Source organism: Nycticebus coucang, chromosome 7 (genome assembly GCF_027406575.1).
Source record: "Nycticebus coucang isolate mNycCou1 chromosome 7, mNycCou1.pri, whole genome shotgun sequence".
In the NCBI taxonomy this organism is placed as follows: domain Eukaryota; kingdom Metazoa; phylum Chordata; class Mammalia; order Primates; family Lorisidae; genus Nycticebus; species Nycticebus coucang.
The window spans coordinates 105,929,332-105,942,816 of NC_069786.1; the positions used below are offsets into that span (position 1 = coordinate 105,929,332).

At 38.7% G+C, this 13,485-nt stretch overlaps 1 protein-coding gene across 9 annotated transcripts in view; it reads left to right on the plus strand.

Annotated features, from left to right (window-relative positions):
• The window catches only part of PIKFYVE (phosphoinositide kinase, FYVE-type zinc finger containing), a 109,094-nt gene that overhangs the window by 42,071 nt on the left and 53,538 nt on the right, over positions 1 to 13,485 (plus strand). For 5 of the 9 annotated variants that reach the window (XM_053597627.1, XM_053597624.1, XM_053597623.1 and 2 more), the window contains 4 exons: positions 5,904 to 6,061; positions 7,183 to 7,294; positions 9,373 to 9,520; positions 10,055 to 10,222. In XM_053597627.1, coding sequence (XP_053453602.1) covers positions 5,904 to 6,061; positions 7,183 to 7,294; positions 9,373 to 9,520; positions 10,055 to 10,222 — 586 coding nt within the window. Of the gene's footprint in view, positions 1 to 5,903; positions 6,062 to 7,182; positions 7,295 to 9,372; positions 9,521 to 10,054; positions 10,234 to 13,485 lie in introns of those variants that run through there. The other 4 variants (XM_053597630.1, XM_053597631.1, XM_053597628.1 and 1 more) reach the window with 2 other exon arrangements.

A 13,485-nucleotide genomic window follows, 5' to 3' on the forward strand; every position in this document is an offset into this window, starting at 1 on the left:
ATTCGTTTCTTTTACTGTAGCAGTGATAGGAGTAGAAATAATAGGACGTGAGAGGAGGTGTTAGGAAATGATCGTTGGAAAGCAGCTGTACGCGCTGCACGATCGGCTCGGTTATTACCCTTTCATATAGGTGAGTGTTAGATTGATGTGAATGGCAATGAATAATGCCTATAGTTTTAGGCAATTTAGAAGTTTTTAGTAGTTTGATAATAAAGTGAGAGTTAAGAGTTCTTTCTTGTATGTTGGAGAGGTAAGGGAGAAGAGTGTCTAGTGTTTGAAGGTAATCATGAGTGGGTGACGAGTCAGAGGGAGTAGGTAAGAGGGATGTAGGATTTAGTGTGGATATGTGTTAAAAGATAATGATGGGTTAGATAAGAGAGATTTGAAGGTTAAGAGTGTGGCATGGTTGGAGGGTTTGAAGATTTTTGTATGTTAAAAGATCAGATAGAGAATGAGGGGATAAGACAGTAGTAGGGGAATTAAAGTGAGTTTCTTGGATTCTTGTATTAGAGTAATTGTGGCTGCTAATGTCTTGAGATAAGGGGTTCAACTTTGAACAGTGTGATCTGTTTTGAGAGATAAGTAACTGGAGTAAAGGTGGGGCCTAGCTGATGTTTAAGTACCTCGAGAGAAAATATATGGTTTTTTGTAATATATAGGAGGAAGTAGTGAGAAAGGTTAGGAAGGTGGAGGGCTGGAGCTTTTAATAAAGCATGCTGTAGAAATTTAAAAGAAGTGGAAATGGAGGTTAAGAGAGGCTTATGAGGGTTATTTCGAGTAGTATTATATAAAGGAGCAGTTAGGAGAGAAAAGTTGGGAATTCATGCTCTGAGGTATCCAGCTAATCCTAAAAAGGAGAGGAGTTCTTGTTTTGTGGTGGGTAGAGGAAAGTTGTGAAGAAGGCTTTTTTTGTCTTTGGTAATAGTTTTGAAGTTTGGGATACAAGGATATTAAGGTACGTGACTTTCTGTTGTAATAATTGAACTTTTGAGTGAGAGATCTGATATCTCCTATTTGCAAGGAAATTAAGGAAGGAATAGGTGTTTTGCTTAGAGTCATGTAAGGTGGGATTATAGAGTAGGAGGTTATACTGAATTAAGGTTGAAGGAGAGGGATTATAGGATTGGAGGTCTCGTGCTAATGTTTGGCCAAATAAGTGGGGGCTGTCATGAATTCCCTGGGGGAATATACTTTAAGTAAGTTGCAAAGAAGTCTGAGAAGTAGAGTCAGTTTATGTGAAGGCAAATAGGTTCTTGCAAATAGGGTGCAAGGGAATGGAGAAGAAGGCATTTTTGAGGTCTAGTACGGAGAAATAAATTGTTTAAGGTGGAATGGTTGATAGAAGGGCGTATGGATTAGGGATTACTGGGTGTATAGGAATGAGCGTAGAGTTAATGAGTTTGAGATTTCGTATTAAGTGATAGGTGTCATTAGGTTTTTAATTACTAAAATGGGAGTGTTACATGGTGAATGGTTAGGTTGTAAACCCCCCTCTCCCCCTTTTTTTTAGATCTTGTGTAATAGGTTGGAGTTCCAGGAGATTAGATTGGGAAGTAGATATTGACGTTGAGGAAAAATAGAGGGGTCTTTTAGTTTAATAAGAATTGGAGAGTAGGAGGCAATTGAGGGGGTTTTAGTATCCTAAATTTTAGGATTTACTTGCTCTGGTGGAATGGGCTAGGGCGACGAGTCTTTTATAGCTTGGGAAAGGACGAGACAGAGGGAGATGGGTCAGCATTTATCAACCTAAGATCAAAACTTAGGGCGGTACTTAGTTTGGAAAGTATGTCATGTTCCAGAAGGGGAACTGAACAGGAAGGTAACATTAAAAAGGAATGTATAAATGAGAAATTGCCAATCATGTAGTGTAAAAAAGGAGTTTGAGGTAGACGGTGGGAAAAACCCTTTACTCCGACAATAGAGATGGGCGACAGGGAGGTAGGACCGCTGAACTCTTTAAGAACTGAGATGCTAGTTTTTGTGTTTAATAGAAAGGCGATCATCCTACCTGCCACCATAAGGGTTACTCTTGGCTCCGTAGAGGTAATCTTTGTTGGGTGAGAGAAGCCAGGGTCCCATTAGTCTTCAGAAGAGGCAACTCCCAGTAAGTCTGCTTGTAGGTGTTGTAGGTTGGCTGGCCCCATGACCTCTCTGAGCCAAGGGGCAGTTAGCCTACCAGTGACCCTTTTTTTTGCAGAGAGGGAATGGCCGTGGGGGAGGTTTGGGATTGGGGTAACGTTTTACCTAGTGGTCTTCTCCATTGCATTTGTAGAATGATTCAGGTGGTTGAGTCATGAAGCTGTCTTTTGCCCCTGATTACTTAGGTAGGTTAGGAATGATGGCCTTAGAGATACTGTAATGTTTTGAGTTAGTATTTGATTTTGGGTTTGAGATTTTTTATTTTCTGTTCGGAAAATATCATCTCATCCCGTGTAAACTTTAAAGGCTGTGTTTAAAATTACAGCCTGGGGTGTCAGGAGTCCGTGCCCCAAGCGCTTTAGCTTAAGTTTGATGTCGGGTAACTTTGGTTAAAGGAATAAGTTATGAGAACGTTTTTCCCATCTATTGTTTTAGGATTTAAGTTAGTATATTTAATAAAAGCCTCGGTAAGGTGTTGGAGGAAAGCTGAAGGATTTTTGATTTATCTTGTATGATTTCCTGTAATTTATTATAATTGATAGCCTTTTTGGCGGAAGCTCTAAGTCTGCAAAGAATGTAGGTAATAAAGACATGATTGCAAGAGGGACTTTGCCTAACAATTGCAATCAGTGTAACCTGGCTTATTGTACCCTCAATGAATACCCAACAATAAAAAAAAGAAAAAAAAAAAAAGAAATACAAACAATGTAACCTAATCATTACCCTCATATTAATTTGAAATTAAAAAAAAAAAGATTTTTGCATTTGAAAAAAAAAAAAGAATGTAGGTAATAAAAATGTCTCTACTTTTTCTCCCAGCATTATCATTATAATTCTAATATGGCTGGGAGTTAGGGACTGTAGTGTTACCTGTAGGATGCTTGTTGTTTGATATATGAAATTGATTTTTGCCTCTTTCATCCTCTCCCACATTCGTTTGCACTCGTTAGAGGTTAGGGTATTGGTTAAAATAATAAAAACATTATGCTAGGTAAGTTGATAGGATATAGTAATACATTGTTATACGGTGGTACTGTAGGATTATTATATGGAGGAGCTGGAGGGAGAAAGGAGTAAAGAAGTCTGGAAGAGTTTCTTGGAGCAGTCTGAAGTGGACTGAGAGACCATACAGAAGAACTGAGTGCCAGTTGGGGGGAGGAGTTAGGAGACGAGCTCAGATTGGTTGACGGGGAAGTAGGAGGGACAGAGGGTGGACAGGTAACTGTGTGGTTGAGGGAGGAGTGAGTATGGCGGGCTGGAACAAAAATTACTCCCATTTAGGAACCTGTGGCGGCTCCTCTGCGTGGCGGAGGATTATTTGCTGATTCAAATAGGTTTGGTTTAGGGAGATAGAGAGTAGGAGAGTCCTTTGTTACAAGAATTTTGGAATTATCCGAACATAAATTAGGCTTGGTTTTAAGATATAAGTAGTTCTGAACGTAGAGGACCTCGCTCCATTTGCTACGGTGCTTATAACAGTTATATAAGTTTTGAATTAAAAATTAAATAAAGTGGTTAAACCTGGGTAGAGAGTTTCTTAATTCTACCAGGTGGCGTAAGGAGCACCCCAGGGGGAGTTAGGTGGGCTAGAATGGCTTGCACTCATCGCAGTTTGTTGCAGAAATGAAGTGTAAGTAGAATCATGCCAGGACCAGGACAAAGAATGAACATCTTCGTTACTTTGTTGCTGGCCGAGAAAACGAGAACACAGTCTAGGCCGGCGGTCATCACCGTGCACTACAGCAGTGTCAGGTCCTTGAGGCCGTGGAGAGCTTGACACCTGGCACCAGGAATTTTCGTGCAAAGGCCTGGAAGCTCTGCGCTAAGCCATGCAAGGTCAAGGGGAATAGGGAACTCAAGCCTCGAGAAATGGGTGAATCGCCAGGAATGTAAGCAACCCAGCCCACGTTTAGGGAAAATTTACTCCCATAGGGGTACTCACCAAGTCTGGATGGGGTCAGTATTGGGTGCTGGTTAGAGTGCTTTGGCAAATGGACACAAGCCCATGCAGTGGTGAGCGCAGTGAGTGGGAGAAGAGGATAGGGAGCTCCTAGGAGCTAAAATCCCGGAAGAGGTGGAAGAGCTACCCTTGGGAGCGTTCCCCAATTTCATCCCGCTTCTGACACCAGATGAAAGGGGGGGCACTCGACCGGCAAAGATCTCACAGACCACCAAGGCTTGTACGAAAGGTTTTTATTGGTGAGGGAGGGGAGGAGAGAAACGAAGAGAGAGAGGAGAAAAGAGAGAGAGAGAGGGAAGGGTTGGGAGAGAGACAGAGACAGAGAGCACGCGTGCTAGAGTGAGCTATATAGGTTTGGTTAGGGAAGGTCTTAGAATGGTGATGGGAGGGTAGAATAGCCAATAAGGAGTTACTGCCCTGGCCGGAAGAGGCCTTAGGGGCAGGCCATTGTTAATCTTGGTCTGTAGAAAGTAGGAGGGGCTTTCTCTGGGGCAATTACCTAACGGGACAGAGAAGCTTATTTGAAGGTGTGAGGAAAGGTATAGAGGTATAGAGTAAGCATGATATACATATATTTTTTTTTTTTTTGCAGTTTTTGGCTGGGGCCAGGTCTGAACCCGCCATCTCTGGTACATGGGGCTGGCGCCTTACTCCTTGAGCCATAGGTGCCACCCCATAAGCATGGTGTTTTTAGTGTTTTTAGGTAGGAATTGTTGACTGGGAGAGAGGATAAGTTGGAATCTGTGGTCAATGTAGAGAGCAGTGAATTTAGTCCTTACAAGTTACAGATTTGAAAGGTAGTTGCTAAGCAACATCGGAATTTTTTCTAAACAGGGAGTAATTCACTGAAGGTCTTCTTTTAGGTAAATCCACTTTCTGGTTTGGTATAAGTAAGAATGGTGAGAATCTGGTGGAGTGAAGGCCCTAGGAACAGTTACCTTAGGTTAGTTTGACCATTGTCTCCCTTTCCCTTGCTCCATCTCTAAAGAGTAGTTCTATTTTCCACTGAGGTAACTACAATAGGAGACTGATGGCTTGGTGCCTGTAGCTCAGCGGCTAGGGTGCCAGCCACAAACACCAGAGCTGGTGGGTTCAAACTCAGCCTGGGCCTGCCAAACAACAATGACAACTACAACCAAAAAATAGCTGGGTGTTGTGGTGGGCGCCTATAGTTCCAGCTACTTGGGAGGCTGAGGCGGGAGAATCGCTTAAGCCCAAGAGTTGAGGTTGTTGTGAGCTATGATGCCACAACACTCTACCAAGGTTGACATAGGAGACTCTGTCTCAAAAAAAAAAAAAAAAAAAATAGGAGACTGATAATATATGCCATTGATTGAGAAAAGAAGTACAGTAGATCTTCCATAGTTGACCACCTCCCTACAATGACCACCTCCTTAAACTGATATAATTTTCATAGACCAGATGTGCACCACATGTACATATCAGTACAGTAGGCCTAGTTCCCTATGTTGACCACTTCCATATATTGACCAGTTTATTACAGTCTCTTAGTCTCTTGGGTGGTCGAATTATAAAGGTTCTATTGTATTTGGTAATTTGTCACAGGATTAGTTAAACAAAAATTAAAAAATAGTATTTGAGATAGTTGTTTTTAAGAGAGTAAGTTTGGAATTAGATGAGCTGCATTCAAGCTGTTCCCCATGTTTGTGTCATTCATATTAGATCATCTGAAGTTAGCTACTATAAAGAAATCTGAATTGAATTTCCTTTTGGATTTCTCCTCTTTTCCCTATCTGATACAGTCCTTCTCAGGAGTAATTACTTACTCTTCGTGTCATTGTAGGACAGTGTTCAGTTAAAGGATCTTTGGAAAAAAATCTGCCATCACAGTAGTGGAATGGAGTTTCAGGATCACCGCTACTGGCTGAGAACACATCCCAACTGCATTGTAGGAAAGGAGTTAGTTAACTGGCTGATCCGAAATGGACACATTGCTACAAGGTATTATGATTTTAATAAAGAAATCTTGATTTTATTTTTAAATTTACTTTTAAGAAAGACATGTATTTGAAGATGTAAGAGTAACAAATTTCTTTTTGGGTTATGGTGTTCTTTGTTTCATGTATAGGATGGTTTGAGGCACAAATTACTCTACCCTTCTATAATCTGGGTTTTAACCAGTAGAGAATAGAGGCAAGGAGCTAAATGTAGTCATAATTTACCTTACTAAATATAGAAAAGTTAGTAATTTCTAAAACACAACTCTTGACTAGAGAATGTAGCTAGAGTCTACGGTAAGAGGCTTTCCTGTTTTCTAATCTCGTGTTGAGAATTGTGTCCATAATCTGCGCCAAGAAGGTCCTCCCTCCCTCACCAATCATTTCTGAAAGAGAGCGTCAGGTTCTGTTGCCTTTCTAGTTAACAAATCCCCTGGCTTTTTTTACTAGCTCAGATTAGCTACTCTTCCTCTCAGGGGAAGAAACAGGTGGGTAAACAAGCAAAGTAAGAAACAGCTGTAGGCTTTGAAGCCCTGGGTTCAGTTTTGGCCATCTCTCCTTTTAGCTTGCTTTCAGTCTATTATTCAATTTCTTTGAGATTAGTCCAACATGTGGAAAGTGTATTGTGCTGCAAATAAGCTGTGGGGATGAAATGAAATAAATGATGGCTAAAATGCTTCATAAATTGTGAAATACCATACAATGCAATGTATTATTAAGTGTCTCCTATCTCCTATTTTATATCTATCTCTGTAATATTTAGTATTATCTTTTCATTAATACTAAGCTCCTTGAGGGTAGGAGTCATGCTTTCTTCAGTGACCTTATTCTCTTTTAGTAATTACAAGGGTGTGCATGCATTCAGCACTCAGTAAGTACTTGCTGTAATTAAAATTAGGTTTTGTTAAGACTGCCTTACCAATAGATTCTTCTTCATTACTACTACCTGGAAGAATCTTTTAATTTGCTTCATGTCTTTCATATTTTTATCCTTTACCTATCCAAGGACTGTTTGAAATTCCAACTTTTATTAGAACTGAAAAAAAAATTGAGATTCTATGTTATAAATTATTTAAAGTATTCTGAGTGACTTTTAAAACTTTATTTTTGTGGGTGTTCATTCAGGGCACAAGCTATAGCAATTGGACAAGCAATGGTTGATGGACGTTGGCTGGACTGTGTTAGTCATCATGACCAGCTTTTCAGGGATGAGTATGCACTGTACCGACCACTGCAGGTACTTTTCAGTTTTACAGCCAATGAGAATATAGCAGGCTTGTTTCCATGTCTTTCATTAGTGGGAATAAGAAGTACTGTAGTTTATTTATCCAAAGATACTTTTTAAAAATATGTTTCCCTGCTGTTTGAAGGAAGGTAAAACATTTTTTACTTGTGATGATGAAAAACTTATTAGAATCAAACATTTTATTCACCTGATATAACTTTTCTTAAACCTGGCTTTGTGGTATTATAATTACTTGTCATTGAACTTCAGTGGTTTTTAGTTTTGCTGTGCCTAAGTTTGTAGAATTAACAGAATATACATAATAAAATGATTGAAAAACTTAATGTCGTTATTGAAATAGGTTTTGACTGTTTAGCACTATTATATAAAAATGATAAAATTGGCTATATATTTTACATAAGAGAACTGGAAATATAAAGTCAACTTTTAAAAAGACGTACTTTGAGTTTTGGTTTATAATTTGATATGTATTTTATACACACACACACACAGACCCCCATATTTTGCTGTGTAAAATGTGCTCCCATGTATAATGTCTGCCTACGTTTTGACTAAAACTTTCAGAAAAATGCCTCTTGAGAAAGTGTTCTGCTCTCGGCCAGGGGAGAAACATCTGGGGAGGGCTAACACTCTCCTGGTAAACGTGTAGATAGCACCATCCTCCTGTAGCCCCTTTCTGCAAAGACTGCCCCTTCACTTTCTGCTGGAAGCCCTTTCCTCCCTGCCATGTTGGGGTTTCCGCTGAGATGGCCACACATGTGGCTGGTAGGGTTGGAGCTTCTGAGGCTGCTTATTCCATGGGTAGCCAAGTGGGTCCCTGGGGCCCTGTGTGGTGCTCCCAATCTCCTCTGTGCAGCCAGGCCTTCAGTTTTGGCCCTTGCTCTGCATGGCCACAGCCACCTGGCCAGCCTTGGCACTGCCTCTACCTCTGATTGTGGTGCGTGGTGGAGGCTGCCCTGGCTCACTTTCATCAGATCCTAGATTCTCCTGGACTGGAACCCTGTATGCCTGGTGGGCCCATGTGGGAGAGTTCAGCAGCCCTAGGAGACCCACTGGGCTCCCCCACTCCCAAACTGCACCACCTGTGTATAATGTGCGTCCTTATTTTTCCCTCATTAATTTGGGCAAAAAAGTGCACATTATACGTGGCAAAGTACGGGTGTGTGTGTGCACACAGGCGTTTGTGTATATGCACAGAGTTTACCCTTTAACAACATTGGAGTTACGGTTGCTGATCCCTTGAACAGTTGAAAAATCTGTGTATAATTTTACTCTCCCAAAACTTAACTACTCATAGCCTACTGGTGACCAAAAGGTTTAGGAATGACATAAATGGTTGATTTCCATATTTTGTATGTTATATGTATTATGTACTATATTCTTACAATGAAGTAAGCTGGAGAAAAGAAAATATTAAGAAAATCTTGAGGAAGAGACAATGTATTTACTATTCATTTTATGAAAGTGGATCATCCTGAAGGTCTTCATCCTCATCATCTTCACATTGAATAGGCTGAGGAAGAAGACGGGTTGGTCTTACTGTGTCAGTATAGCAGAGGTAGAAGAAAATCTGTGTATCTGCATATAAATGTACTGGACCAGCTCAAACTCATGTGGTTTAAGGGTCAACTGTATAATGGTTACACGTTTGGGAACTAAAATTGGAAGCTTAGTGGTTAGAAAAGACAGATGACTTTAAGTCTTGGTGTGGCATGATTTGTTAAAAGTTATTTTCCAGCATGTGTCCTAGAGTTGGCCCAGGGTTAAAGTAAATTCTGTGGGTCTTCACTCTTAGGACTAAAGGATGAAATGAAACACTGAAATCTGTATCAAAGAGGTGTTTTGTTTATGATATACTATTTAAACCTTTTAGTTAATGAAAATTATAATTTAAAGAATGGGATTACCAGTATAATGTTGTTTTATAACTTGGATTTGTTAGTTAATTAATATATATATTTGTTCAATTGTTAGATTTGTAGGAATATGGGGCTTCAGTTTATTTGTAGTATGACCATCCTGATTGCCATTGAGGGTCAATTGCTTGGATCCTGTCTTGGTCCTTTCAGAGTACAGAATTTTCTGAGACACCTTCTCCAGACAGTGATTCTGTGAACTCTGTGGAAGGACATTCTGAGCCATCCTGGTTTAAAGACATTAAGTTTGATGACAGCGACACAGAACAGATAGCTGAAGAAGGTGACGATAATTTGGCTAGTGAGTTTTAACTTTCTAACATTTGGGTTTTTGTGGGTCATTACTGTGTGTGTGTGATAAAATGAGTGTCTTGTTTTAGTTGAAACAATTCTATTTTACAATTTATAGCTCCTATTAAATGTAAACATCTGAGGGTAATCTTGTCCTAGATTAGATACAGTATTTTCTTAAGAAACCATCTTGTTAGGCAACTGACATTTCTAGATTTTACTGTAATCTCTAGTTTGCAGCAGCTTAAAAATAACTAAACTAATAAGATTGCACAGACCACTTTCTCACCTCTTCACTACGATATTAGACTTTTTCTCTGCAGAACTTCCAATATATTTATTAAAAAAATTGATTTTATATTTAACTTGTTCACATTTTATTAAGCCTATACAGAAGTACATGAAAATACTGTATCCATTTTGGTATTGCACATTGGGCTTGTATATTAAAAGAAATTTTTCTCCTTTCCTCCAATACCCTGATAAAACCAATTTTTACTCCCCTCCTCTCCCTATATTTCTTTCCCCTCCCCAACACTAAAAGATTCTGCCAGTCCTAGCAAGCGTACATCAGTCAGCAGTTTCCAGTCCACAGTGGACAGTGACTCAGCCGCTTCTATCAGCCTGAACGTGGAGCTGGACAACGTGAACTTCCATATCAAGAAGCCCTCCAAGTACCCACATGTGCCCCCTCACCCTGCTGACCAAAAAGGTAGGAGGTAGTCACCATCTGGAATCCAAACACAGGCTGGAGAGCTGGGCCATAGGATCTCATGTCAGCCTGTCCTTCTGGCTTCCTCTGTCCCATATGGCTGAGGGAATTTGGTGTGGGTTTTGTTACACCCTTTCTCATTTTCCCCACACCTCCTCCTTATACCTTTTTTGGTTGATTCCTTTTATTTCTTGTTTTTTTCCCTCAGTATCACCGTGCCCAGTTTAAAGCTCGTAGTCTTTAAAAGGAACAACATGTGATTGTTCTTCCCATAATGTGCAACTTCCAAGGTGGCATTTCTTTGCATTTATAACATGGATGTTCTGCTCTATTCTTTTCTCTTTCTTCTTTTAACAATTTAAAGCCTATTTGCCTTTGCTGTTACCCAGTAATGTAGTATTTCACTAAACCTGTTAAGATGCTTGAACTAGATGGGGAGAAAATCCTTTACACATTTCAAAACCTCTTTCTACTATAATTTAAAATGCTTATTGTGTAGATACTATATTTATAAAATGAACTCATTCTTTATTTTCAGCTGTCTTATATGCTTTAGTATACTGATTCAAAAATAATAATGGCCGTATTCAAAAGACATTTGGTGAAAAAGGAAAATAATGTAAACTATTGGTAAAATCAAACATAGCAGTACATAAAAAAAGAAATGCAGTGTTTAGAAAGGGATGATGAAGTTTACTCTGTTGTATATAATTAAAAGCCAGTTTAACAGATTGAATGACACACTAGGAAAAAAAGCAATTTTTCCTTGGGACTATGGTGTTTTATTAGATTAAGAGATGTGTGAGTTTCGTATGCTTCTTGATGTCCTGGGCTCAAGACTAGAATTAAGTTAAATGCAATTCATTTAGAAGTTAATGTGTTATTTATAGCCCTAGGTGGGTTCTGCCTATCATCCTAGCTCTTAGAGGTTGAGGCCAGAGGATGAAGCCAGGAGTTGGAGGCTGCAGTAAGTTGTGATCATACTGCACTATAGCCTGGGTAGCATAGTGAGACCTTACCTCTACAAAAATAAAAACTTAAAAAGTGAGTCAGGCATGGTCATACTCAGCTGTAGTCTCATCTATTCAGGAGGCTAAGGCAGGAGGATCACTTGAGCTCAGGAATTGGAGGCTGCAGTGAGCTATGATCATGGCACTACACTGTAGCCAGGGTGATAGAGTGAGATTCTGTCTCAAAAAGAAAACAAAAATATGTATATAGCCCTAAAATGGCATTTTGTAAAAGTAAATTAAAAAAATACACGAGTAAATAAATAACTGTGGGGTTTCATTATATCATGATAACTTAAGATATGAAGCACTTCATTTCCTAATTTCACCTGGAGTTTGAATTTTTAACATTTTATTCTCTAAAGTTGAGTTGTCTCTTCACTTAGATTTGCAATGCTTGCCTAATTCTTTCCTGGTTTCTATTTTGAGCTTAAAAGTATAATCAGAAGAGAGAAGTTGTTAAAAATTTATACAAAAATAATTTGAAACAAATTTACAACAAATTTCTACAACAGCTATCTCATAATTGTCAGCATTAGTCATTTTCAAGATGTGGTAAGATGGTACTTAAGAGTTATGGTGATAAAAAAGTATATCTTATTTAAAAATAGGAAATATAGAGGGATGTGTTAAAGTAGTAGAAGAGGAGACTTGCCTAGCATTGAACAGGAGTTAAATACATATTTTTTTGGGACTCCTCAAAGTAGACATTAGAAGCAAACAATTTGGGTGAGTATGGAAGGACAGTGAAATAGACATGGCACTTGTGTGAAAATTAACTGTAGGTGGTGGTCATTTGGAAAATAAGATGATGTTTTTGAATATAAGCTGATAGTTATGGGCCAGAGGCACACATTTCAGAGGATATCTGTTCTCTGGAAATATGTATTGGCAATTTCATTTTGCTGAAAGCAGAGTGTGAGGTCTTCTTTTCACTTGCTGAAGATTTCACATCTTAGAAAGTTAAGGAACTTTTGAAAATCTTGAAGAAAATGACCTGTCATTATTGAATTCATAATAGCAAAGGGTAGGCCAATGAGCACAGTGAGTCACTTATGCGAGGAATTCTAGCTTTAGAACATGGGGAGAGGATTGAACAGGAGGCTCCAATAATAACATTTTTATGGTGCAACCTCAAATTGTGAGGAAAATAAAAGGGGTAGTATCTGCTGTTTAAAAAAAACATCATGATTCTTCTGGAACTGCTCTGATCTCAAACCTTATTTTTTCCCTTTCGATCTCAAACCTTTAAAAAGATTGCTTATGATGGTTGTGATCAGCAGCCTTCATAGGAGGATGAATCTGAAAAAGGGGCCAGTACTTTCAAGAAAAATGACAGTACAGCAGAAGTTCAGATTGTGCTGAAGATTGGTGAAAATGCCAAGGATATTTGAGAAAATATTTAAGTTGTGATAGAAAAACTAGGCAAATTAATCCAGACTAATGACCAAAAGAAGCTTTTTTCCCCTCTTGTCAAGACTAATCTTATCAAGAAAGAACACAGATGGTTAAGAGGAAAGTAAAGTTCAAGGCATTGAAGAGATAAAGAATGCCAGGTTATTTTAAGTAAATCTATTGCCAACTTTAGGCGAAGTATATGCCCAGAATACTGAAAGACTTTAGATCTGGGATCATGGAGCCAGTTTTTTATCTATGAAGAATTATGAAGTGTGGGAGAGAGTCCAGATGACTGTGGTAATACATTCATTACATTTTTTGAAAAGACGGATTCTTGACTTGACATCGGAAGCTGGCAATATTGTAGTACATTCTGTACATTCTTTATGAACAGAATGTACTATGGTTTTTAGAAAAGGAATTGGTAGTGACTGGGCACTGACATTTGTTAACCAGTGTAAGTCATTCCAAAACAACCCCGTTTATATATTTTATGGTGATACAAGAATGATAGAGCAGGAGAAGGTGATAAATACTATCTTTGTTGATATTAATAAGACATTTAGTGGTCTCTCAATAGCTTTGCAGACAAACAGGACAGTTTTGTATATGGAAGAAATATGTTAAAGAGGTAAAGGCAGTGGTCATTTTATTTTTTAAAAGCATAATTTGGAATCGATCTGAGCTTTATTTTTTAAATTATAAATTGGAAAATTATAATTTATGTATTTATGGGGTATAAAGTATTAAGATATATGTATGTAATGTATAATGACAAAATCAAGCTAATTAATATATTCATCACTTCAAATCCTATCACTTTGTGGTGTGAACCTTTGGAATATGTGCTTGGCG